Source organism: Akebia trifoliata, chromosome 3 (assembly GCF_017979445.1).
Source record: "Akebia trifoliata isolate Shusen 1 chromosome 3, ASM1797944v1, whole genome shotgun sequence".
In the NCBI taxonomy this organism is placed as follows: Eukaryota; Viridiplantae; Streptophyta; class Magnoliopsida; order Ranunculales; family Lardizabalaceae; genus Akebia; species Akebia trifoliata.
In genome coordinates this window covers 46,799,801-46,827,411 of record NC_141377.1, presented here as the reverse complement: position 1 = coordinate 46,827,411, position 27,611 = coordinate 46,799,801, and the positions used below count along the sequence as shown (strand labels likewise).

Genomic DNA, 27,611 nt, shown 5'->3' with positions numbered 1-27,611 from the left:
TTTTAGAGTCCGTCTTTAAATCACTATTTATTATTTTTAAATGCCTATTTTATCCCACCTTTTTTACATAAATGTCATTTTGTCCTCCATCTTTCATTATACATATTTTTAAATCATAAATCGTTTTTATCGGGATACACAAGAAAAACATGTGCGGTTTTGTGCCCTTGCCATGTCAGTCATGTACCCAACGTGCATCAATATTCTAATCCTTATTAAATAGTGCCCACCAGTGAGTCAATGAGGAATTACTCTAGACATTAGGAGAGAACTAAAATGTTGACCGAAGTCCCATATGGCATGTGCATGTGGATTTCATGACTTCGTGTTGTATGCGGATCAACACTTTGCTCTCTTGACTCACATCTCGATGTGACATGGCATGAAAGCAATTGGTGAGAAAATATATATAAGGTGTGCATGTGAAATATTTACCAAAACTTGTTACTAAATTTTAAATAAGGTTAGGGAGGAGCTCAACCTAGGAAGAAGACAAATAACACCTTTTCATTTCAAGATATGGAAGATCTCAAGAATCTTTAAAAAAACATGTCCTCGGTCATCCCATAAATTTTAGATAAGAAAAGAATTCACAGACAATAACTTTTAGTTCAAAAGAGGAATGGTGAGGTCTCACAAAGCTGGAAAAAAAAATGTGAAACACCATATATATATATATATATGGGGTCCCGTTCATCAACAAACATTTTGGCAAAACATTTTTCAAAACATGGGTTAGAGGTTTTGGAATGGGCTGATTTTTGGTGTGGATGATCTCTATGGTGAGGATATCATCCTCACCAAAAATCAGCTCATTCCAAAACTTCTAGCCCCAGTTTACAAGTTGAAAAATCGTGGATCGTCCATTTTTTGTAAACCATTTTTGATGGGGTTAGAAGTTTTGGAATGGGCTGATTTTTGGTGATGATGATCTCCTCACCGTAGAGATCATCCTCACTAAAAATCAGTCCATTCCAAAACCTCTAACCCATGTTTTGAAAAATATTTTGCCAAAATGTTTGTCAAAATGTTTGTTGCTGAACATTTCCCATATATATATATATATATATATATATATATATATATATAAAGAGAATATTAAAAAAATAAAGAGAAAAGCGACCATATGCTGGGTCTTATATGGATGGTAAGGCCTCACAAAGCTGAAAAAAAATGTGGAACACCATATGACTATACTACTTTTCTTAAGGGACAACTTCTAGTCAAATAAAGAGAAAGGGAGATGATAAAATTTACTAAATGTTGGGCCTCAAGATATATCTATTATGCACAGTTGAAGAGTCTAATAGAACTCAAAACCAATTGGTAATGAATGAAGACGGTCAGAAACTTATAAGGAGAGAGACAAGTCAATGAGTATCCGATGTGGGACTAAACTCAACACTCCCCCGTACGTGTAGGTTGGACTGGGCCAAAACACGTAGAGATATGAACTGAATGACGTAGAGAAGAGAAAGTCCCGCTTTGATACCATGATAAATCTAAGGGTCCAACTCAAAACCAATTGATAATAAGTGGAAAGGCCTAAAAACTTATAAAGAGAGAGAAGGCAACGAGTGTCAGACGTGGGACTAAACTCAAAAGGTATTCTTCGAGGATTTTGTCGGGATGTGTTGTGTTCTTTTAGTTATGAGTCCATTTGTTTTTCTTTAGTTCCTCTTCTTTTTTTCCTTTTTTTTTTCTTTTTTTTTTTTTTTTTTTTCTTTTTACTTTGTGTAGCATTTTATACAAAAGGGAGTCATCTCGTCCTCTTGTGTTTTTCAAAATAAGGTTATACTTCTCTTGAAAAAAAACAATTGACTTACATGGGTTGAGTTTTTGTGGTGAAATTTGTTGTGCCCAGACCAATAGTTGAGGTTCATGTAGTGATTATTTCTTTTTTATTGCAATCCTACAAATGAAACTAAGGAGAGGACTTTTAGGTAATGGAGTGCAATTGATAACCCGTGGTGCGCACCTAATAGGTCCCTTGGCAATTGTATTTGCCAATGCTTTAAAACATTGGACCAGTAGGTCAGATTGAGTCGAACCGGACCTGTAACTTAGTGTCAATAGAATCTAACGGTATTATCACCCAAAGACTTTACCATGTATGCTAGCCTGCACCTGCCCTAAAAGTTTTCTTGCTTCTAATTTGTGCATAAATCAAGCAATCTTACTATTGTTGTGCTCATTTTTAAAATAAAAAACTCCTCATAAATGTTATTAAAAAAAATTACAATGAAACTCTAACCTTTGTTGTTCTAAAAGATGAATTATTTATGAAGCTTCGTTGAGCTCGGCTCATGCTAGGCTTTTGGAAAATTTTAGAATCCATCTGAAATCACTATTCATTATTTTTAAATACCTATTTTGTCCTACCTTTTTTCACATAAATGTCATTTTGTCTTCCATCTTTTCATTATACATGTTTTAATCTATTTATTTCAATTCTTTTCAGTTTATCTCAGATTTATAAAATGAATAGTAATTTAGAGGGGTGACTGGTTGGAGTTCAAATTAGTTCGGAAGAGAGCATCTTCTCCAATTCAAAGAAGACATCAATTTTGAACCAAATCTTAGAGACGTGAATTGGAGTTGCTCTAACCATGGATATCAAAATATTGCTTTATTTTGGAATAGCTTACTTGAGGAAAGTTGACTTAAAATTGAAATTTCCAAAATGCTCAGTTAGACCCATTACTTAGATCATTTTTTCACACCAAGGAGTGGATCATCTGTAGTGGAATTTGACGGCTGAGAGAGAGCCACGTCGTACATCCACAATATCCCCTTCGTTAAAAGATTGGATATCATGGATCATCCATTTTCAAAAACTTTATGGGACTTTAAAAAATGTCTTTTTGTCAAAAATAAAAAATAAAAAAATTTCAAGTAATCAATCTCTAGTACTTAAATGTCACTACTGGGAACACGCACTACAAAGGATCTGTGCTCCCTTTACATGCTGGGTAACATCAACTTTTCATTGATGATTGCCATGGTGATGACAATTCAATGTAAATAATTGGATCGTCTCACATAATAGTCATGTTGGCCCCAGAAACCAAAGTAAATAGGGAGTGATGTAGAAACCAAAAATGTTTTATTTTGTATTTTAATCCAAACAATTATGATTTTATTGTCATTATTTAATGGCATCTCTGTAAATAATATTTTTGAAACTTCGTGACATTTACAAAATGGTTATTGAACATTGAAAATGAAATTCTTCCTCTCTTTTATTTATTTATTTCTTTAATTAAAAGATAAAATAAGAATAGTTTTTTAAGAGACTCTTTGGAAGAAAAATAGCTGTAGTCTTGTAGAGGATGCTAATGTCTAACCACCAAATGGGTGGCTGAGTGGTAGTGTTGGAAAAATCTACAATTTTTCCATATTTTTGTGATCAAGTAGGGTTGTTTGAGCTACAATTTAAGTGGGTTCCATTAGTTTTTTGTGGCGGGACCACTTGGAAACTTATTCATCTTATTGAAGAGAATAGTTTCATGTTTTTAGTTGTCAAAAATCAATTTAGGATGAATGACAAATCGACTCTTAAGAACCCCTATTAGCCATGGTTTGTTGTATGTGATTTATAAGATTATTGAGTTTATAAGAGAAACTCTTTAATCCCACATCGAATAGGAATAAGAAAATTGTCTAGTTCTTCTATAGAACTTCTTATCACTTAAATGTATATAAGAGAGAGACTTGGATAAGCTCACGCACGCGCATAAGGGGTTTGGTTCGCTAGACGTGTAGATTGGGAGACAATTATTCATTGATCCGTGGGCACCAAGTTGCGGGAACAAAATTGTCTTAAGGACATTATGTTCAACACAAGCCTCTGTCAAACTTCATTTTGTTCATTCTTGGGTATCTACCGGATTACAGGTAGCACTTCGGGATCAAGGGGTGTGCTCTTCCTATGGTGTCAAGTTCGATTCCCACCGGCTACTAATATCAGTAGTCATGGACCGCAGGATTAAAATCCTATTTCACAAGCCTTGTTCGGGGAGGAGGGAATGGTTGGTGCGCGCAAGCTGGCCTAGATACCCTTCTAATAATAATAATTAAAAAAAAAGGATGTTAATGTCTCAATGTTTGCCGAATCTAAGGGTTTTATTGTCACTACTTAATGGTATGTTTGTAAATAAATACCTACTTCTCATGTTAAGCCAAATATTGCCAGCTTATCACACATTATTTCAGCCAATCTTTTGGCCTATTATCTGTAGATCATAAATATAGTCCATGATACTAGGTTTTTTTCTTTCTAGGTTCATATGGGCCTACAAATTACAATCTTGTTGGATCCCCCATTTGATGCTGAGATCATGACTGAAGAAATATTTGGCCCATTGCTTCCAAACATCACAGTAAGACATCTCATTTTAAGGTTGCCAAAATGTATTTATTTGTAGTGCAATGTCACTGACTTGCAGTTGAAAAAGTATCGAAAAGAGCGTAGAATTTATAAAATCGAGGCCGAAACCCTTTGCCATCTATGCCTTCACCAGAGATGAAAAACTCAAGAATCGGGTGGGTTCTACACAAAGCATTCCTTCCGTTTTTTTTTTCTTCTTTTAGCCCCTATTTGGTGCAGCTCTCCTTGCTATTGAATGGAATCACTTCTATATGAAGTGCAATTGCGACATCAATTGTTTGATAACATTGTTCAGGATTGTGCTTTTTGAGATCTAGAAGTTTCTCGATCGATGAAAAATTAAGTACCCTCCATGGAGTGATTTGAGCCTGCAATTTGTAAAGTCAATTTTTAATTTCGATTACTTTGGCACACTTATTCATGTTGGTAGGCTTGAAGATAGAAGTTAACCAGATCTCATGATTTAAATTATGTAGTAATTTGTGGAGGCCCTTCATATGACATATAGTACATAGTGTTTGCTCCTCACACAAACATACAAAGCTTGCAGGCAAATGTTCATATATCCATTTATGATGGTTACCATTGCCACACCAAATTTTACTAATGCCACACCATGATTTACATATGAATTGGTGTGGCATTAATAAAAGTTGGTGTGTTAATAGCAGCTCTCCTATTTATTTATCTCACTTTCTTTTGAACCACAGCCCAAAGAAGAAATCCGATATGCCCAACTCCACCAGTCTTACTTACAACAGGCCTAGAAGTACAAGTATCAATGGGTCAGGCACGGGATTGGTTTAATAATTTCTAACAGGCCCAGCCCAACCAATTCCCTTTCATAGCCCTGTCTAGTAAAATAACAATAGAATCAGTTAAATCTGCCAGTCTCTTTGGGCCCCAATTAATGCGTTCTAGTGGGTTGGCCCTATGTTGACTGGTTCATCGGTTTGTTCGATTCAAATTTGAGTTCAGGTTTGTGGTTCGCCACTCTAGAATAAACCCTGTTCATAGGGGTAGGTAGAGATAATTCATTTCTTGGTTCACTTTGGTTTCCTAGATCGATTCGCTAGTTTGGTTCACTTGTGCATAAGACCAAAATTAATAAAAATAATAATAAAGAGTTTTAAGATAAATAAGACCAAAATAATTGATGTGGTACAAATTTAGTTAGGATAACTCTTAAATGAAAAGAAAGATGAAGAAATTTGTGTGAATATGGCCTATAGAATCATAGAACTATATGGTTGTCTTAAAAGAAATATCATGAAATGAGTGTTGCAGAGCAAGGATACCGATATGGGTGAGTGACAATATGAAAAAAAAAAAAAAATTATGAACAACTCCGATGCGATGTGAAATAAAGGAAATTTGTTTGAGATGATATGTGCATATGCAAAGAAGACCCGTAGTAGCACCAACAAGAATAATTTTTGCGATTCGAAAGCTCTACAATAACAAGAAGAAGATTGAAAAGAACACAAAATAGAGAGAAAGAAAAAACTACAAAGAAAAATATACTGACTAAAAATATGATTTATGACGAGGTTTATAATGGTGAAATATGATCCATATTAACTGTTGTAGACTACTCTCGTAATTGGAATAAGTTTTATACATCTTAACTATGTTAATGTAGCTCTATCGTTATGAAGTACTAACTAAGAGTGAAAGACAAATACAATAAAAAATATATAGGCCAGCCCTATGTTATCCAATTTGTTGTTATTAGTTCAAACCATGAACCAGTATGAAGCGAACCAATTTGTGGTATGGTTCGTATTGGGTTTGTAAAATCAAGTGAACCACAAACCCACCAAATTTTGGTTGGGTTAAGCAAATCAAAACAAATCGAGGCATTAAGTTCAGCGAACCAAATAATTTATTATATTTTTTTCTTATTGTTCATATTTAAGATTTGGATCATTTTATTAATTTATTTCTATTTTACTTGGAAAAAAAAAATTAGACAGAGCCAAGACAATATAAAAAACCGAGGTTTAAAAACGTGGCATCAAAAAACCTCTCATTGAATGAGTAATTTATTTATAAGTCGTGATCTTCTAACTTCCCCTCTGACCCCCCCCCCCCCCTCGCCCAAGCCCAACGTGGCATGGCCTACGATCATAGATTTTTTACATTGGGATAGACAACTATACATCCCCATAAATATGTGCAATTGTGTATCCTAAGGAAAGACTATGGTTCTAGCACATGCCACATCAGGGGCCATATGTCAGAGGAGGCGTAAAAAAATCATTATTCTTTATTTATTTATAATTAAGAGGGAAAAAAAAGGTATGGGCGTATGCTAGATATTCGTGGTGCAAATCCATTGTTTATATAACTCTCTCTCTCTCTCTCTCTCTCTCTCTCTCTCTATATATATATATATAGGGAGGCGTTCGGAGGCATCAGTTTCGTCAGCCATTTTAACAAAAGTTACCCGACCGTTGGATATAATTAAATCGGACGGTCGAGATTGCTTATTACGTTTAAATGATAACTTATAAGTTTTTACTGCGCTATCCCTCATCTTTTGACTTATTAGTGTCACCTCCCTGACTAAAAAACAGCAGAGAGTGATGGAAGTGCCTGATCAAGATGGGTCTGAGAATGGTGATTCGAAGAGGGAAGGGTGGGGACATTGGATGAAGGGTCAGCTCTCTTGGACTCCTTCCGTTTCTTCTAACGCTTATAAACGGTCCGATCTGAGGCTCCTGCTTGGTGTCATGGGTGCTCCTCTCGCACCAGTGCACGTTAGCACCTCTGATCCTCTCCCTCACCTTAGTATCAAAGACACACCCATTGTGAGTCCCCCTTTCTTCCTTTCTCAGTTTCCAAATTTCATCAGTTTTTGACATTTATTTTACCACATTTTCTCGCTCAAAGAAGCTCTTGAGGCTGTTTTTCCACTTTTCCGCGTAAATGGCAATCCAAACAAGTCTTCATTTTCAGAAGCTTTTGTTTTCTTGAGAGTTTTTTCTTTGGTAAAACAATATTTTTTTTTTGTGCGTTTGGGTAGGTTTGAGTTTCAGAGAAAATGGATTTGTCTATCTTTTTCTTTCTTTTATTTTGTGTGTGTTTTTAGTTTTGGTTTTCTGTAGAGGAATGCTTATTTTGGGTTTTGTTTTAATTTTGTGAATGTTCACATGGAAGCACTGTTCTTTAATTCTTCCCCCAAATTTCTTTAATTCTAAGATGGGTCGTGAGATTGTTGCTATTTCTAGGGAAGCATGTAAATGAGTATCTCTGTGTTGCCTTTATTTGGAGAGCAGAACAAGAAAGTTCTTAAATTTGCATCTTAATGAGATGTTGATGGTTAGAGGAATTGGTGTTGATGGCTAAAAATTGTTTTGTTAGAGTAATGTTAGAGGGCAGAGAGAGAATCATTCTCTGTTTTGAGATTCTTCATTCTCCTTTGATTTACTAAAACCCTGTAAATTAACTCCGTTTTCACTGTGTGGTTATTGTTGCAGGAAACTTCGTCCGCTCAGTATATATTGCAGCAATACACAGCTACTTCAGGAGGTGTAAAGCTGCAGAACTCCATTCGCAATGCCTATGTCATGGGAAAGGTGAAGATGCTAGCTGCTGAGATCGAGACAGCCACAAAAGTCATGAGAACCCGGAACGCCTCTAGAGCTGTTGAAACGGGTGGGTTCGTTCTATGGAAGATGTCTCCAGACATGTGGTACGTGGAGCTTGCAGGAGCCATTCGTGTTCGTGTTCGTGCTTCGTCGATGGAGTTGCAGCGAGAGAGAGGAGGTTCGAGGGTTTCGGCGTAGCGAGAGAGAGAGAGAGAGAGAGAGAGAGAGGTTTTCGTCGAGGAGTTGCAGCGAGAGAGAGGAGGGTTGTTCGAGACTTTTAGAGAGAACAAACGAGATAGAACAGAGGAGGGTTGTTCGAGACTTTTAGAGAGAACAGACGAGTTCTCTCTGCTGTTTTTCACTCAGGGAGGGGACACTAATAAGTCAAAAGATGAGGGATGGCGCAGTAAAAATCTATAAGTTATCATTTAAACGTAATAAGCACTTTCTGCTGTTTTTTAGTCAGGGAGGTGACACTAATAAGTCAAAAGATGAGGGATGGCGCAGTAAAAACTTATAAGTTATCATTTAAACGTAATAAGCAATCTCGACCGTCCGATTTAATTATATCCAACGGTCGGGTAACTTTTGTTAAAATGGCTGACGAAACTGATGCCTCCGAACGCCTCCCATATATATATATATATATATATATATATTGGGAACAGATCACGGGACATGAAAAAACATATGTAAAAACAATGTAACATTGATAAATTTTCAAAATATGGGTTAGAAGTTTCTGATTGAGCTGAATTTTTTTGTGAGGATGATCTCTATGATAGGAAGATCATTCGAAGTCCAATCTGAAACTTCTAACCCTATTAAAAGTGATTTAGAATGTGGACCGTCGACTTTTTACCAATTTTTACCAATAATTTGTAAATCACTTTTGATGGATTTAGAAGTTTAAGATTAAGCTGATTTTTTTGTAAGGATGATCTTCTCTTCATAGTGATATCCTCGCAAAAAATCAACTCAATTTAAAACCTCTAACCCATATTTTGAAAAATCATTGTTTTTACATATGTCCCATTAACCGCCTCCTATATATATATATATATAGATATATACATATAGACATATCTTTTCATAGCCATCTTCCTTTTCATTGCAACAAAAAGTGCCCTAATCGGCATCACCCTAGTTTCACTTTCTGGATGGTCCTGCTCGTATTTCCTCTTCGAATTTCTTTTCCTTTCAAACTTGATAATAGTATTCTCAACTTCCTTTAACATCTGCAAATTGGCATTATGGGACTGCAACCTACGCCTGTTAACTTATAAATATGTTGTTCCTTCATCTTTTTTTTTTTTTTTTTTGAAATTACATTTTTAGTCACTTCACATCAATTTAAAAAACAATCAACTTCTTTTTCTCATTTATTGCTTTGATTTTTTTTTTTCCTGTCAAGAACTCAACTAACAATTGTAAAAACTTCAGCATCTCCTTAAATGATGATACTTAGATCCCACTTGGATACACATAGAAAAATAATTTTATTTACTTTAAAAGTAAAAACGTTATAACATACAAATTTGGGTGCTGAGGTAGAAAAATATCTTCTACAGTAACACGAGTCCAAGGACTAAGCAATTGACTAAATCCCTAAAAGATCATTTCAATAACCCAACAATTAGGAGAGATGGCTCTCATGTCTTTTTATACAATCTTCGGCATAGTCTCGGGGATAAACATTGGCAATGCACACCCCAAGGAGTGAACGTGTAATGTATCACCGGACAACACGTGCTCTATAAATTAAGAGCCACAAAGGCACCATTCCCAAATAGATGCCTATCATACATATAAGAGACTTTCACAAAGTCCCAAAAGAGCCATGAGATTCTCAGTTAAGAGTAATGTACATAAATTCAAATATGATATGATCAAAGATTTTCAATTTACAGTACAAAGATGAGTAATGAATGCAATTTGACTTTGACATACTCTTATTATTCTATCAAATTCTTATTAACTTTTCATTTTATAATCGCTATCTTGTACATAGTGGATTGGACCTGTATCTAGGTTTTGTCCAGTTCATAGACCATAATTTTTTTCAAGAACTAGTCCCAAGGCACGTGCAACGCCCCGCACATCATAAGTCAGGGTGTGCCCTCACGGGTGGCCCCTAAGGAACAACCTACATGCATTAACCATTTTTTTTTTTACGAAATTGCCCTTGAACCACTGGTGTTGTCTTTTTATTAACTTGATCATAGGATTACCGAAATTAAAGATAGGGAACTAGAATTCACCATTTTACTGAAAATAAGCAGAAGATTGAATCTGGAGTAACACCTGCACCCACTTAGGGGGGTGGGGGTATTAACTTATGATGCTAAATGGCTCCTGTTAAGATGTTCCAATAGAATTAAGTTGTATGGATTGTTGTCTCCAATGCAGGGACTGTTTAATTTGGGTGGCTATGATCATCCGAGTGGTGGTCCCATCAGGGTCCGTGCTCAGAATGATACGTATTGGGAGAATATATTTGTTAGTAATAACCCAATTCACCTTGTATTGACGGCTGAGATGTAAAGGTATTCTTCAGTGATACTAATTATTGGGAATCTATGTTTTTCGTCGGACACTATGTCCAGCTTCGTTTTCACACGAGAAAAATCCAAAACGAAAAGGGAATAAAATTAACTCCTCCGTCCCGGTTTCGTCAAATTTGTTTGTTTTGCCCTCTCTGCATTCTCTTCTAGCACAACTCACAGATACTCTTTGAGGCTGGATCTGCGAGTGAACTAAAAACCCTCTCTTTAAATAGCTTCCGATCTTAGCTCCCCTTAACCTACGCCTCTCCTCTGCTTATCCTACACCCCCTTCGTCACCTAATTCTCACATCTTCATTTAGGGATGCGATTGCAAGAGGCGATGGTAGAATCGGATTGATCCACTAATCTAATTTGCAGATCTGAGGTAATTTTTACTCTCTATTTCTACAGATCTTCTCTAATCTTGAAAATTATAGATTTTATGTATCCATCTCTGTTTAGTATTCGGATCGAAGATCGAGGATTGTTGTTTATCCAATTTTCGATCTGTAATTCGAACTCAGTTTGTTCTATTGATTATTAGAGGGTTTTTTCCCCCTATTTTGGTTAGGTTGGTGAGATTGTTAGGTGTTTGATGCAGTGTGCAGTAATTAGGGTTTGAGATTTGATTCGAAACGATGCTGACGAAATTTGAAACGAAGAGTAATCGGGTGAAGGGATTGAGTTTTCACAGTAAGAGGCCATGGATTCTTGCGAGTCTTCACAGTGGTGTGATTCAGCTATGGGATTACAGGATGGGGACTCTTATCGACAAATTTGATGAGCACGAAGGACCTGTCCGCGGCGTCCACTTCCACAAATCTCAGCCTCTATTCGTTTCCGGAGGTATGAAATGTTCACAATGCTGACGAATTGGTTTTTATTTTCCATGCATTTGTAAATCCTCCATTTCTTAGGGTTTTGTAGCTTATAATAAGTGCATCGACTTCGATTGTGTTCATTTCAATTTCAAAATTCGAGTGGGTTTGTTTGTGTAATTTGTTTCCATAGTTGCTGATGATGTATCTCATGTCTAGATCTGAGCAACAATATAATTTCTCATATTTCGAAGCAATAATAAAACTAATTGAGATAACATATTTGATAGTTTTAATTCCTTACTTGTTATTCAGGATGCTCTTCCGGCAGTAGCTCTTAATTTGTTGAAAATACTGGTTTTTTCAGGAGATGATTACAAGATCAAAGTCTGGAACTATAAGATGCATCGGTGTCTATTTACCCTTCTTGGACACCTTGATTACATCCGTACTGTTCAATTTCATCACGAGCACCCTTGGATTGTCAGTGCAAGCGACGATCAAACCATCAGGATATGGAATTGGCAATCACGGACTTGTATTTCTGTATTGACTGGCCACAACCATTATGTCATGTGTGCTACGTTCCATCCTAAAGAGGACCTTGTTGTTTCCGCTTCCTTGGATCAGACCATTCGTGTTTGGGACATTGGTTCTTTAAGGAAGAAGACAGCGTCCCCAGCAGATGATATCTTGCGATTGAGCCAGATAAACACTGATTTGTTTGGTGGGGTTGATGCCATTGTCAAGTATGTCTTGGAAGGTCATGATCGGGGAGTCAATTGGGCTGCGTTCCATCCGACCCTTCCTCTGATCGTTTCTGGAGCTGATGATCGCCAAGTGAAATTGTGGCGCATGAATGGTATTGCTGTGAAACCCTGTTTCTTTTTTCTTTTTTTTGCCCCTATTAGTTTTCTCCATGCCTTTGGTCTTCATTACTCTTACACTGGCTTTAGAACATTGTCTAACATGATTTCGAAACTTGGTTTGGTGTCTCATTTCATCCATGCATTTAGTCTTCATCACTCTTACACTGGCTTTGGATCTTTTTGTAACATGGTTTCAAAACTTTGCTTGGCATCCCGTCTCGTTCGTGGACGAGATAAACCATTTAACTTAGTTTGTAATGATTTGTTCATATATGTTTAAATGAAAATAATTATAATTTTTTTAATAAGGTAAATTAGAAGATGTTTTATTATAAAATCATATTTTATTCAAATAATAAATATGTAAATTCTAAAACAATTAATTATTTTCATTAAAATATACAAAATCCCAGTTGACTCGGATGAGATTTTGAAAATATCGCCCGAAACAATTCGTTTATCTCGTAAAGTTCCGCAGATGTGAGGCACCATGTCTATCATAGTCCCCAAATTCTCCGACTTATTGAAAAAATAACAATTAAATCATGACTTTTACATTCAATGTTTTGATCACGACTTTTTCAATAAGACAGTGATTAAATAGGGAAAAGCAAAAGGTGACTTTGATGCAATAGTAAGATGACCTTAATGAAGATGATGGTAACCAACGGTGATGCACAAGATGATAACATTGATTTTGACTGGTATAATATAAGCCTTGAATATGTTGTAGGCCTATGGTTATTTGTTGTGGATGATATCAATATAGTGTTCGGTGATTTATTATTGTAATTTAATATGAGAGCTGATAATATAGTATGAGATTTGATGATATAATGTGATAACATGACTTGTTTGGAATAATTACATACCCCAAACCGTAGCTTGATGTTTTTCCTGATTTATTTCGAATTTTTCCCAATTTTACATGATTTGCCAAAATTTTCCATTGCCAACTTATTCCCGAATCTGACTTGGCGACTATGATGTCTATCCGATTTGTTCATGGAAGAGACCGAGATGACTCGGGCGAGTTGTCTCGGATGAGATTTAAAACCATGTTGTATGATGACAGCAGCAAAAGCCAACTAACTAGTTTATTCTCAGATACGAAGGCTTGGGAGGTAGACACATTGAGAGGACACATGAATAATATTTCGTGTGTGCTGTTCCATGCTAAGCAGGACATTATCGTGTCCAATTCAGAGGACAAAAGTATCCGAGTGTGGGATGTAACAAAGCGAACTGGTGTTCAGACATTTCGCAGGGAGCATGATCGGTTCTGGATTCTTGCATCGCATCCAGAGATGAATCTTTTGGCTGCTGGTCATGACAATGGTATGATTGTCTTCAAGTTGGAGAGAGAACGGCCAGCTTTCTCAGTAAGCGGTGATTCTCTGTACTACATCAAAGACCGTTTTCTGCGTGTCTACGAGTTCTCAACGCAGAAGGACACTCAAGTGATCCCAATTCGACGCCCCGGTTCCACCAGTTTGAATCAGGGACCAAGAACTCTGTCTTATAGCCCTACCGAGTATGCTGTCTTGGTCTGTTCCGATGTAGATGGGGGTTCATACGAACTTTATCTCACACCCAAAGACAACATAGGCAAGGGTGATACTGTTCAAGAGGCAAAAAGGGGGCCCGGAGGATCAGCCATCTTTGTGGCTCGAAATAGGTTTGCTGTGCTCGACAAGAGCAACAACCAAGTGTTGGTCAAGAACCTTAAAAATGAAATTGTGAAGAAGAGTAGTCTTCCTGTTGCTGCCGATGCAATATTCTATGCTGGAACAGGCAATTTGCTTTGCAGGGCCGAGGATAAAGTGGTGATCTTTGACCTTCAGCAGAGAATTGTTCTTGGTGATCTTCAGACTCCTTTTGTCAAATATGTGGTTTGGTCAAATGACATGGAGAATGTTGCATTGCTTAGCAAACATGCTATCACTATTGCCAGTAAGAAACTTGTGCACCAGTGTACCCTTCATGAGACGATCCGCGTAAAGAGTGGGGCCTGGGATGCCAATGGTGTCTTCATATATGCAACACTGAATCACATCAAGTATTGCCTTCCAAATGGGGACAGTGGAATCATCAGGACCCTTGATGTCCCAATATACATCACTAAGGTTTCGGGAAATACCATATATTGCTTGGATAGGGATGGAAAGAACCGCACTATAGTTATAGATGCGACAGAGTATGTTTTCAAACTTTCCCTCCTAAAGAAGAAATATGACCATGTTATGAGCATGATCAGGAGCTCACAGCTCTGTGGACAGGCTATGATTGCCTACCTGCAGCAGAAAGGTTTTCCAGAAGTTGCTCTTCATTTTGTGAAGGATGAGAGGACTCGGTTCAACTTAGCACTAGAGAGTGGTAATATTCAGATTGCTGTTGCTTCAGCAAAGGAGATCGATGAGAAAGATCACTGGTATAGGTTGGGCGTGGAGGCCCTTCGGCAGGGAAATGCTGGTATAGTAGAATATGCATACCAGAGGACAAAGAACTTCAATAGGCTATCTTTTCTGTATCTCATTACGGGGAATATGGATAAGCTCTCTAAAATGCTGAGAATCGCTGAAGTCAAGAATGACGTGATGGGTCAGTTTCACAATGCACTGTACTTGGGTGATATCCGTGAGCGCGTCAAGATCTTGGAAAATGCTGGCCATTTGCCCCTTGCTTACGTCACAGCTGTTGTTCATGGGCTCCAGGATGTCGCCGAACGGCTTGCAGCTGAGTTGGGAGATAATGTTCCCTCTTTGCCCGAGGGGAAAGTGCCTTCGCTTCTTATGCCCCCGACTCCCATCTTGTGTGGTGGAGATTGGCCCTTGTTGAGGGTCATGAAGGGTATCTTCGAGGGTGGTCTCAATAATGTGGACAAGGGAGGAGTACAGGATGAAGATGAAGAAGCTGCTGACGGTGATTGGGGCGAGGAATTGGATATTGTTGATGCAGACAACATGCAGAATGGAGACGTTGAAGTGGACGAGGATAGGGAAGTGAATGAAGGAAATGATGAGGAGGGAGGATGGGACCTCGAAGATCTTGAACTTCCTCCTGAACTCGATACTCCAAAAGCTGCTGTCAACTCCCGCTCTTCGGTATTTGTGACTCCAACTCCGGGCATGCCTGTAAGCCAGATCTGGATCCAGAAATCATCTCTTGCTGGTGAACATGCAGCAGCCGGCAATTTTGACACTGCGATGCGCTTGCTGACTAGGCAACTGGGTATAAAGAACTTTGCCCCTTTGAAGCCCATGTTTCTTGATCTACATACTGGAAGCCATTCCTATCTCCGTGCTTTTTGTTCGGGTCCAGTGATCACGTTGGCAGTTGAGAGAGGTTGGAGTGAGTCTGCTAGCCCTAATGCAAGGGGCCCGCCTGCTCTTGTGTACAAGTTCTCTGAATTGGAAGACAAGCTTAAGGCAGGTTACAAGGCCACCACAAGTGGGAAGTTCAGTGAGGCATTACGACTCTTTCACAGTATCCTTCACACCATTCCTCTGATTGTGGTTGAGTCGAGGAGGGAGGTCGACGAAGTCAAGGAATTGATTGTCTTAGTGAAGGAATATGTATTGGGGTTGCAGTTGGAGCTTAAGAGGAGGGAAAATAAAGACAATCCCGTACGCCAGCAGGAGCTGGCAGCGTACTTTACACACTGCAACCTTCAAATACCTCACATGAGGCTTGCACTGTTGAATGCGATGAATGTTTGCTATAAGGCAAAGAACTATAACACAGCCGCTAGCTTTGCCAGGCGGCTCTTGGAAACAAACCCCCCTGAGAATCAAGCGAAGACAGCCCGACAAATCCTGCAGGCTTCAGAGAGGAACATGAGAGATGAGAACCAGCTGAACTATGACTTTAGAAACCCATTTGTGGTTTGTGGGGCAACATACGTACCTATATATCGCGGACAGAAGGACGTGGTATGCCCGTATTGTGGTTCACGGTTTGTGCCAGCTCAGGATGGGCAACTCTGTACTGTTTGTGATCTAGCTGTGATTGGATCAGATGCGTCTGGTCTACTTTGTTCTCCTTCTCAGATAAGATGACTGGTGATACTGAACCAAGAACCTTTCCAAACTTTTTCTGTTGGTAGTAAGCATCTGGTTGTTTGTTTCGACCAAGCAAAGGTAAGGAATATTAAACATGAGCTTGCAAGTTTAGATGAATTGTTTGACCACTCTTTTTCTGGGTTTGCTTTTGTTTTTTTTGTTTTTTTTTTTGTTTTTTGTCTTCTTAATTTCAATGGTTATAGCTTCACTGTAATAAACAAATATGAGAATTTTGAATTGGCTGTTTTGTTAGTTGTTGATGGGACAAGAATGGCCAAGGGCCTGGTTGAAATCCATCATGATGAAAGGTTGGAGAACTACCTTTTCCTTGAATGCATGTAGATGGTGATTAACTGCTCGGGACAGGGAACGAAGTATAAGTCTGATTGATCGGGATTGGAGCTTAAATTTAAATTGACAGATTGGAATGGATCTGGATTAGATTTCTTACAGATTAATCCTTGGTACCCATCGGTAGGAGCTGATCCGGGTCCACCTATGAACGTGACCAAGTAGCACTGTCACATTGTATAGTTATAGTTCATTGGTTGGGACTCGTTTGCAACTGTTAGGCTATAACTTTGGGGTTCACAAACGAATGGACAAAGATTAGTTGAAAATTGAAACTAAAAAATTCAAGACTAATTGAGTCCTGTCTTCTGGATCTAGAAGATTTTTTAACCAATTATTGTAAATATACAACAAAATTAGAAAATAAAATTCTGACCTGACACTTAACTGAGGCTTCCTACTCATTAAATTACATCAAAATCAAATTATCAAAATACAAAAAAAATTCTAAAGGGGTCAGGTTTCGATGACTGAAAAAATTCATGATCCCAATGTTGCATACACGAAATTCAATATTTAGGATTCACCTATAGGATAATTATCCTTGAGATAAATGTACATATGATCTGACAATTAGATTTTGTATTTAGACAGTGGGGATCATGTTTTTTTTCTTTCTTTCTAATCAGTCCCTAAGTTTTAGGGTTTCTCTTGATAGTCTATTTAGTAAAAAAATTATTTCTAATCAATCTTTAAAACGTGAATCCCACTCCACACATGTCTTACGATTAAAATGTTGAAATTACCCTTACCATTTGAATTCACCATTTTTGTAAAAAACAAAATAGATTTTTAGCATCCTAGTTGAATTTTGGAGACTCAATTCTGATAGAAAAGATTTGAGAAAGAAGAAGTCATTTTCAATGGATTTTTTTCTCATTTTTTTAACTTTGATTTTAGATGAAAATTGATCAAGGATTTTTCTTTTGATTTCGAATCATCTACACAAGTCGTAATGTTAAGTTTTTAGTCAATATTTCTAAAAATCAGTCTATTTTGAAATTTTTAATCCCATCAAAAGTGGTTTACTAAAAAATGAGCAGTCTATTATTCTTCAACTTAGTTTAATGGAGGTTAGAATGAGCTGATTTTTTTTGTGAGGATGATCTCCTCATCATAAAAATCGTCCTTACGAAAAATCAGTTCATTGTGAATCTTTTAACTCATACAAGACAAAAACATTGGTATAAGATGTGGGTGCCTTTACTAAGAATTGAGGTGCAATGAGCTGATTTTTTTTTTTTTTTTTTTTTTGTGAGGATGATCCTCTCTCATCATAGAAATCATCCTTACGAAAAATCAGCTCATTCTCAATCTTTTAACCTATACAAGACAAAAACATTGGTATAAGATGCGGGTGCCCTTACTAAAGTCTGAGGTGCTTTTGTTTTTGTTTTTTTTTTTTTTTCCTTTTTTCTCGTTACTTTAAAAAAAAAAAAAAAAAACTGTGATTTGTCCACAACCAATTTGATTTCTATTTTCGTTGATTGGTGAACGAATCAAAGAATTTAAGAACTTGACCCGTTACACACGGAATCGCGCTCAGAAAGAAAACACTCTCGTATATGTATCTCACACTACAGACACCAAATTCTTCTTGAATTTAGCTTAGAACTTAGAAGGCGATGATGATGATAAGGCGCTCCTCCTCCTCCTCAAGTGGTGCCCCTTCGTATCTCCTTATTCTCCAAGTTGTTGCGATTTTAGTATTGGTGTCTGTTCCAGACTTTGCCCTAGCTTTCAATTCTGCTTCAGCCTTCGTACAGAACGTGATTTACTCCAACAAGATCGCCATCTTCTCCAAGTCCTACTGTCCGTAAGTCTCTTCTTTTTTCTATGTTACCAATTTCCATAAATTCTTTCATTACTAATTATTCATCGCAAGCATCAAATCAATCTACTTCGATTGTGTATGGTTACATTACATGTGATCAATTACGGATCTGTGGTTTCATTTCATCGAGAAATAAATTCGAAATTCAAACAAAAAAATTCTGAGTTTCTTGGTTGTTTGTTTGATGCATATAATCCCAAGCTAAGGGTGTGTTTGATTCCATGGAAAAATAAAATTTCATTGTTTGATCTCATTCAAAAAATTTCAAGGAAAAAGCCAGAGAGAGAGAGAGGTGGATTTCATTTTCCCATGTGTTTGAAAACCCAATCAAAACACATGGAAGATGTTATTTTCCATGGAAATTGGTTTTCCCACTTATTTTTCACGTGCAATTGAAGGCTCTAAAAAGACAAGATGAAGACTGAAAAATAATAAGGATTGTGGTGGTAAGCAAATATCTGAAGACATTCCTTGACTGAACATATGTGATGTGACAAAAGGCATGATATTCAAGGTGAAGTTTTTGTTCTTCTCCAGGTATTGAAAAAGCTAGAGAGCTCCTAAAGGCCCGGAAAGCTCTACAATGTGTTGGAGAAATGTTGACTAGTCTCAAGTACCCCTCTTCTATACTATAATTTTTTTTGAAAAGTATAATATAATTCAAGGAGTAAGAAAAAACAGCATACAAGGAGGCCGAGAAAGCCTCATAGAAAGCAACAAAGAAGAAGAGCAAACAAAATCAATGATTACATAAAGAGTTCCATCTAAAAACAAAATCATCAAACGAAGTTCCCACGAACTCTATATTTTGTTTGGACCAAAGGTATAAGAAGCCCAAAATCTCTAAAAAACTTGTATGAGAGCTTCTAATCTTGCCATTAAACACCCTGTTATTCCTTTCATTCCAAATCCCCCAAGCAATAGCCGAAGGTAGCATAGCCCACAGGTAACGTTTTTTGGTGTGAAAGACATTACTGGTCCACTCTTTCAACAACGATGAAAACTTATGAGGGAAAACCCAAGTCATACGGAATAAACCAAGGAAACTTGACCATAAATTATAGGAAAAAGGGCAATGAATTAAAATGTGATCAACAGATTCCCCTTCCATCAAGCAAAGGGGACAACAATTAGGAGTGATCCAACCCCGAGCAATCAAGTTATCCATCGTAAGAATCCTACCAAGGGAAGCCAACCAGACAAAGAAAGAGATTTTAGAAGGCACTGACCTAAACCAAATGATGGAAGCCGAGATGGTACGCTCAGCACTAGGAGTGAGCCATTTATGGAAGGATCTAACAGAGAATCTCGAATCCTTCGCTCTAATCCATTCCCACCTATCATGTTCACTTACGTTGCAATGAAGCGTATGCAAAAGATCGAGGAAAGATGTAACCTCGGTTAGCTCCCAATCATTAAAATTTCTCCTGAACCCCAAATCCCAAGTAGGATCGGACTCGTTGTGAATCAAACATTGCTGGATTGAATGATTCTTCTTAACAGAACAGACGTATAATGATGGAAATTGAGACGCTAGCGACGAAGGTCCGCACCAACAATCTTCCCAAAATCTAATTCTGTCCCCCACACCTGCTTTGAATCTAATCCCTTGCTCAAAATCCTTGCTAACTTTCAAAATTCCTTTCTATAGGCTACACCCATACGAGGTTTTAGACTCATTGCTATACCAACCTAGACTCCTCTCCCCATATTTAACCATAATAACCTTCCTCCACAAACTACCCCTCTCCTCGCCAAACCTCCAAAGCCACTTTCCTAGAAGCGCTCTATTAGCTAATCTAAGACCCCTAATGCCTAGTCCTCCATTCGTCTTGGGCATGCAAATCACCTTCCATCTAACCAAATGATACTTCTTCCTACCACTCTTGTCATTCCACAAAAAGTTCTTCATAAGCCTTTCCAATCTAATTTCAACGGACCTCGGAAGCGTGAAAAGAGAGAAAAAGTAGACCAGAATGCTCGTTAAGGTACTTTTGATCAAAGTCACTTTCCCTCCTTTCGAAAGATAATTAGCCTTCCACGTACTCAACCTTTTTTCCAATCTTTCAATCACACCATCCCAAATTTTGATACTATTGTAGGGTGCTCCCAGCGGTAAGCCCAAATAGGAAGTGGGCAAAGTATCATACCCACAACCCAAAGTTGAAGCCATCAAATGAATATCATTAACTTCTCCTACCCCAAAAAGTTTGCTTTTCTGCAGGTTAGAATGTAAACCTGACATAGCCTCGAAGCAGCACAATAACACTCGGAGCACCCTCACTTGATCCCTTGAATCCTCCAAAAAAGTTAAGGTGTCATCCGCAAATTGAAGGTGAGAAATTAAAGGGCCGTCATTAATCCTAAAACCCGAAAGCTTACCTAAGTTAACCGCTCTTCTAAACAATCTCCCCAAGGCTTCAACTACAATTAAAAACAAAAATGGAGATAAAGGGTCCCCTTGCCTCAAACCTCTCGACCCTCTAAAAAAACCGGCTGGACTCCCATTGACAAGAATCGAGTAAGATACCGTCATAACACATTTCATTATCCAACTTATCCATCGCGAACCAAAACCCATCCTCCTCATCATATACTCCAAAAACTCCCAGCTCACATGGTCATAAGCCTTTTGTAAATCAATTTTTCCTATTAACCTCTTATCCTTGTTTTTGATCCTAGAATCAAGACACTCATTAGCCATCAAAACGCCATCCAAGATCTGTCTACCCTTGATAAAAGCCCCTTGCTCGTCCCCAATAAGATTAGGGAGAACAATTTTCAATCGCGACACTAGCACTTTGGATATGATCTTATACACCGAACCCACCAGACTAATTGGTCTAAAATCTCCTAGCTTATCCGCCCCAGGTCTTTTAGGGATCAGAGCCACGAAAGTACTATTAAAGCTGTAATCCAAGCACTTCTTATCTTGAAGTTCCCTGATAACCTCCATAAAATCTCTCGAAACGATATCCCAACAATGTTTGAAGAACTCCATATTAAATCCATCCGGACCGGGGCCTTATCCCCACTCATCGAAAAAATGACCGATCTAACCTCTTCCTCCCCTATTTGTCTTTCCAACCACTCCCTATCCGCCTGATTCAAAGAGTTAAAGTCTAGATTATCTGGCCTCGGTCTCAAAGGTTCTTTTTCCTTGTACAGATCTTTATAGAATCTCACCACCCCTTCCCTAATTTCCTCTTCTCCTGTCACCATGGTATCATTGATGAGGAGTTTATCAATCTGATTACTTCTTCTATGGAAGTTGGCAACTTTGTGAAAAAATTTAGTGTTATTATCCCCTTCTTTCAACCATTTGACCCTCGACTTTTGTTTCCAACTTATTTATTGTATTACAATATTGTATATCATAGTATTTTCTAGAGGAGGGTCTATTATATAGAACAATATTTTATAGAATAAGATTTTCTAGAGTAGTTCTATATAAGTGTAGTTTGATCCAAGCTGACTATACTATATATCACCAACATAGGTCTATATAACAGGGAGAGGTCCTCATTTGTAGCCATCAATTATTTCAGCTAAAGTTGATTGTAATACAAGTCTTCTATCCGAATTTGTGTGTTATCTTGTGTAGTTGAATGTATTAAGAGCTGAATAAGAATGTTCAGGACAAGAATCGGGGGAAGACTGATTTAGGGTTCAATTGGGGGTGGGGTGGGGGGTTAGCTTGAGTGTTGCACGGACATTAAGCTTGAAGAGGCTAGGTCCTTGGCACTTGGTATTAGAACCAGTGTTAGGGAGGAAGTTACTGCCATAGCCATTTTCGAGGGAGGTCGATGCCTACACTTTAGATGAAGTTGGTAGCCAGACTTCAAATTAAGTTTCCATCAAGCCTACATTTCCAAGGAAGTGACATTTAGTTTGTGGACTTGAAATGAGGCATGTTGCCAAATGTTGGCAACTTACAAAGTGTGATAGATCCAATGAAGGGTAATAATCGTCCTAAAGGAAGGCATGACAAGTCCAACGAGAAGAAAATGAACAAGTCAGTGAATCCAGAGTGGGATGTCATCTTGGAGGCATGGGCCGAGCAATGTAGAAGCACACATGGATAAGATGAATCTTTCCCTTTAATAATAGTGTGTTGACCTGAAGGGCTACATTGGATGTGCTTTGTTTTGAAGTGCGAGAGCTTTTCCATGCTCTTAAGGTTGAGACTATAGGTATGGTTAGGAATATGATGGCCCAACTTGAGAAGACCAAGGTGGCTATCTTGGAAAGGGATTTGGAAAATGATGCTATGGCCATACTTCTCAATAAAAAATGATGTTGTGGCGACTAAAGAGGTTGTCAAGGTGAGGATTCCTGGACCTACTGCATATGGTGGTACCTAAGATGCAAAGGAGTTAAAGAGCTTCCTGTGGAAGATGGAAAAATATTTCAAGGCGATTAAGTTGGTGGATGAGAAGGGAAAGTTGCATGCCACATTGATTTACCCCATGGATGATGCAATATTGTGGTCACATTGCTGATGCATTGTTATCAGACAAGGTTTTTGTGCCATAGAGACATGGGGGACCACAATTGAGCTGGCAATTCCTATTAGGAAGTATGGAGTATATATGGAAACAAAGAATCTTAAGATGTTGAAGCAAAGGGTTTCTTTCTGAGACTGTCAAACTATTCACGGCCTTGTTGATCAACATCATGGGAATTGTTCTTCTTCATGGGCAGAACATGAGCTGCATCGACGAGGTTTCCAGGATTTGCTTCAGCCATTGTGTTGGCCAAACATTTGCAAGACCAATCATAGGGAAGAGTATAGGGCCTTGGAAAAGATGAGCAACCTGGGTTGGGATGAATTCCTTGGTGCTTCATGTGTCGTTATGGCCACAAGACAATGGAGTGTTCGCACAGTAAGAATATGAACTTCGTTAAGGGTGGACCGGTGGAGCAGCCTATAGAGGATGAAGTTCAGGTCTTAAAAGCTGGTGCACTTAGATTACACAACACTATTCATGGACTAGCAGGGGTGCGATATATGCACATGTGGATTTGGTTTTCATTTGGAAGTCAATGCGAGCAGTCTTTGCTCAACAATCTCAAGTGAGGTCCTTCAATTTTGCAACTTTGGTACATAGAAAAAGTCCAGTCCCCATCCTGAACCATTTCCAATGGATGGAGCTGTTTTGGGAGGACTGAAGATCCTCCTTCTCCAGTCTTCTAATTGCTGGAGGCAACTCAAGGAACACCATAACTTGGGAAACTGAGAAATTGGGGTGACAGAGGTTGGCTAATATTATAAACCAGGTGGATCTCAGTGTTGTTCATGATATTTTGTATAGACACACTCGTAGAAGTCCCAACTCTTAGCTGAATATAGCATTTTGCATCATTCCATGTTTTTTGGAAATTATTCTTAGGTTGTCTTTTGCAACAAAGTTTGTTTACCTGTCTAACAGATATATCCTCTCTATGTTACTGATGTATTATTTCTTCCACATTTCTCTTCCTTCTTTCCTTTACTCAATTCTTGATATCGTAAGAAAAAAATATTAGTATTGCTTGATACTTGCCATTTGTGTATTATATCTTTTGGCATGTATCAGTTTTTGAGGGTTCCCATACATGCCCAAATAATCTGTCTAATATAGCAAACTGATTTAGACTAGTAAGGTTACCGAGGGCATAACTTGTTTCATCTTGTTCGATAAGGATCTCCTCAACTATCTTTTCACGAAGGTGCATAGTCAATGGCATTGTTGATCCCATGAGAAAGGGATCAGAAAGAACTAATCTCTTTTAGGATCTACTTCCACAGAGGTTTTGGGCAGCCTGAACAGCATCTTCACTAATTATAGGCCAAGTAACAGACCACTTCATCACAAACATTCTGATGTTTTTTCACTATTGACAATTAGGAAATTTTGATCTCTCTAATTGTGTTTTTTTTTTACTTATCAAAAAGCAATTGGGCAACAAAAAACTTTGTTTTAGGCCCTGTTTGGAAGCTTTGGGAATTTTTTTCCTTAAAAATAACTTTGTACTGTTTTGGAATTTTAAAATGGTAGGAATTCCTTTTTGAGGAAATATCTAAGCTTCCATACAGGCCAAGGGGTTTTAACATCCTAATTTGAGTCTGTCAAGTGTCAACTCTCAACAATTGTTCCATGAAACTTTCTTCGGCTTCAAGCACTTTTCAAACTTTATTGCGTTGCTTCGCATATTTGGAGGGGAGTAGTTTTGATTATTTTGAGCTTCTGGTAGAATGTGGTGTATTCCAACAAGATCACTATCTTCTCCAAATCATTCTTTCCTTAAGTCTCTTGGATGATGATGATGATCCCTAATTGGTTTTTTTTTGTTGACTTAGTCCTTTTAGCGTCTTCTTGTGTTTAGTATTTTTTTAAACAAATATGTGGTTCTTTTTTTGAATTTTGAATTGGAATATATCAACGCCAATTTATTGCTGGCCGACTAATATAGTTGGAAATGGAGAAATTTATTTCTGCTAGGAACTTTTGGGAGGCTAGGGTTTCGTCGAATTAACCCAACTATTCTCTTGTCTATTCTATTTTATGTTCTTTTATCCAAGTTTAGAATCAGGGTTCCAATAGAGCACCCCCTGGGTGCATTGTAAGTGGTAACAGCGCATTGTCAGTGGAAACATGCCCTCAAACCATCAGAAGTGAGACTTTTGACAATGAAAACTACTTCACAAACTTCATCATACAACGTATCTCATCTTCTTTTTTAAACTGATGGATTATCCATCCAATCAGGGAACTTCAGGTGAAATTGAAGGTGTAGGAGTTGGCAACCAAACACACGTAGAGCCTTGAGGAGTTCTGACAATTCCTTTTAACAGCCCCAATATTCTTTTAAACAAGGAGGTCCTTGAGGAGTTTATACACCTAAACAACCGGCCAGCAGAGGGTTTCACAACCAATGGAGAAACTTAAGGGTTGATCCAAGAGTTAATCACGATAGTGAGTTTCCACAGATAAAATTTGAATTATCCCGATTCAAAGTAGGAGATCCCTTCATACAGATATTGCGAGCTGAAGATATTTCTGATATCAAGTAAGAAAAAGCATTGGGTCAATAAGAATTTATACACGTGGATAATTACTGAAAAGGAAATTCATTTAGACAAATTCTCTTCTAGTAGACTGGTAGTTGCGGTTATATCCATGCGTCTATGTTGCCTGTGAGACAAGTACATGGAATTGGACTATATTTCACTTCAATGTTCTAAGCGGCTTTGAAGAGTTTATCAAATTCAGGGTCTGAGATCCACATGCAAGATCTGTAAGGGTTCCACTCTACCTGTTAAATATACAAGGAGCTTTTTCTGTGCTGGCAATGATAATTGAAAGTTATTTGCTTAAACTGTTGCTGCAATTATGATTTTTGTGTGCAAATATTGATTTTGCCATGGAATAAGGTGATTGTGTTGTATAACCTTTACCCTCTTAATGCTAGGTATTCAATGCGTGCTAAACGCATGTTCAATGAACTCCGCGAGAAACCTTTTGTTGTGGAGCTCGATCTTCGAGGTACTTATTTGCCATGGTTATTATTATTGCAAGTTAAAATCTTGATAAAAGACACGCATTTCAATTTAATGAGTTCTGATTACTTCGGGAAAAAAAATTGATGTTGGAAAACAGATGATGGATCACAAATCCAGAATGTTCTTCTAGATCTAGTGGGCCGGCGCACTGTACCACAAGTTTTTGTTAATGGCAAGCATATTGGTGGTTCCGATTGTTAGTGCCGTGCTGAAATATTTCTTAGAATCTTATGCCACCTTGTTTATTTCTTATCATTTTTTTCCCTACTTGATCCTTGCAATATTTCTGACATTGGATTTATTGGTACTCCTTAGATACCAAGATTGCGCTCCTGAACGGCCAATTGCAGAACCTTCTTGACAAAAGTTGATGAAATTCTAGTAATGAAAAACGAAGACATGGCGGAGAAGCTGATAACAACAATTGCATGATACATTATATGTTAAATTTAATTTTAGGATATGAGAAGATGCAGATGTACATGATTTTAATATTTCAGATCCCCGATTAAAAGCTTCTTATTTTGATGAACTTCCTGCTCTACTCATCCACGACGAGAATTAGTCTCAAATAAAAAAGTTCGAAAAAATTTGAAGAAGTGACTTTTTAAGTTGTATCCTATTTGTTTGCATACGTCTCTTAATCTTGAGTTTGGTACCAATCTAGTGGTGGGGATTGTTCTGAGCATGTCTACAGCTTTAGAAATATCCCAAATGATGGGCTATATCCATTATGTGATTGGTGAGACATTTAGGGCCTGTTTGGATACCAGGAGTAGAACTACTCTTCCAAAGAACAGAAGCTGAAGTACTCCATGGAGGAGCTGGAAAAGTAATTCTGTGCAGAAATGGGGTTTGGCAATCAACTCTATGAAGTACTGGCAGAAGTACTTTTGTGCTGGAAGTCTGTTTGGGAACCATACTGACTTCTCATGACTTCTAGAAAAATGACCAGAATACCCTTATATTATACCAGTTACTGTTTTTTATCTTTTAATGTCATAATATGCCTTCAAACTATACTGTTTTTGACATTTTAACTATAAATATTAATATAATATAATAATAAATATTAATATAATTAATATAATATTTTAAATATTAAATATTAATATAATATGTTTAAATCCATTATACTTAAAATTTTTAAAAAAATTTGACTGACTGTTTTTGACATAATATTTAAAAAAAAAAAATTGACAGACTGTCTTTTAGTGTCATAATATGCCTTCAAACTATATTGTTTTTTACATTTTAACTATGAATATTAATATAATATAATATAATAAATATTATTATATATAATATAATATTTTAAATATTAAATAAAATAATGTGTTTAAATCCATTATACTCAAAATTTAAAAAAAAAATTGACAGACTGTCTTTTAGTGTCATAATATGCCTTCAAACTATATTATTTTTAACATTTTAACTATAAATATTAATAATATAATATAATATTTTAAATATTAAATATTAATATAATGTGTTTAACTATAAATATTAATATAATATAATATAATAAATATTAATATATATATATAATATTTTAAATATTAAATATTAATATAATGTGTTTAAATCCATTATACTTAAAATT

At 37.2% G+C, this 27,611-nt stretch overlaps 3 protein-coding genes across 3 annotated transcripts; all 3 read left to right on the top strand.

Moving 5' to 3' along the window:
* The first annotated feature begins 6,978 nt into the window (after positions 1 to 6,978).
* LOC147407427 (uncharacterized) lies at positions 6,979 to 8,181 on the top strand. Its single transcript, XM_086432604.1, has 2 exons — positions 6,979 to 7,203; positions 7,873 to 8,181. Exons 1-2 carry the CDS (start codon positions 6,979 to 6,981, stop codon positions 8,179 to 8,181), a joined length of 534 nt encoding a protein of 177 aa, XP_086288730.1.
* Positions 8,182 to 10,655: 2,474 nt separating this feature from the next.
* Positions 10,656 to 16,571, top strand: LOC147407426 (coatomer subunit alpha-1-like). Its single transcript, XM_086435995.1, has 4 exons — positions 10,656 to 10,914; positions 11,131 to 11,375; positions 11,715 to 12,209; positions 13,324 to 16,571. The coding sequence occupies exons 2-4, from the start codon at positions 11,168 to 11,170 to the stop codon at positions 16,272 to 16,274; spliced, it is 3,654 nt and encodes a 1,217-aa protein (XP_086292121.1). The 5' UTR covers positions 10,656 to 10,914; positions 11,131 to 11,167; the 3' UTR covers positions 16,275 to 16,571.
* A 1,505-nt stretch (positions 16,572 to 18,076) lies between these two features.
* On the top strand, positions 18,077 to 26,540 carry LOC147407425 (Glutaredoxin family protein). Its single transcript, XM_086435997.1, has 4 exons — positions 18,077 to 18,444; positions 25,918 to 25,991; positions 26,106 to 26,204; positions 26,324 to 26,540. The coding sequence occupies exons 1-4, from the start codon at positions 18,254 to 18,256 to the stop codon at positions 26,377 to 26,379; spliced, it is 420 nt and encodes a 139-aa protein (XP_086292123.1). The 5' UTR covers positions 18,077 to 18,253; the 3' UTR covers positions 26,380 to 26,540.
* The last annotated feature ends 1,071 nt before the right edge of the window (positions 26,541 to 27,611 follow it).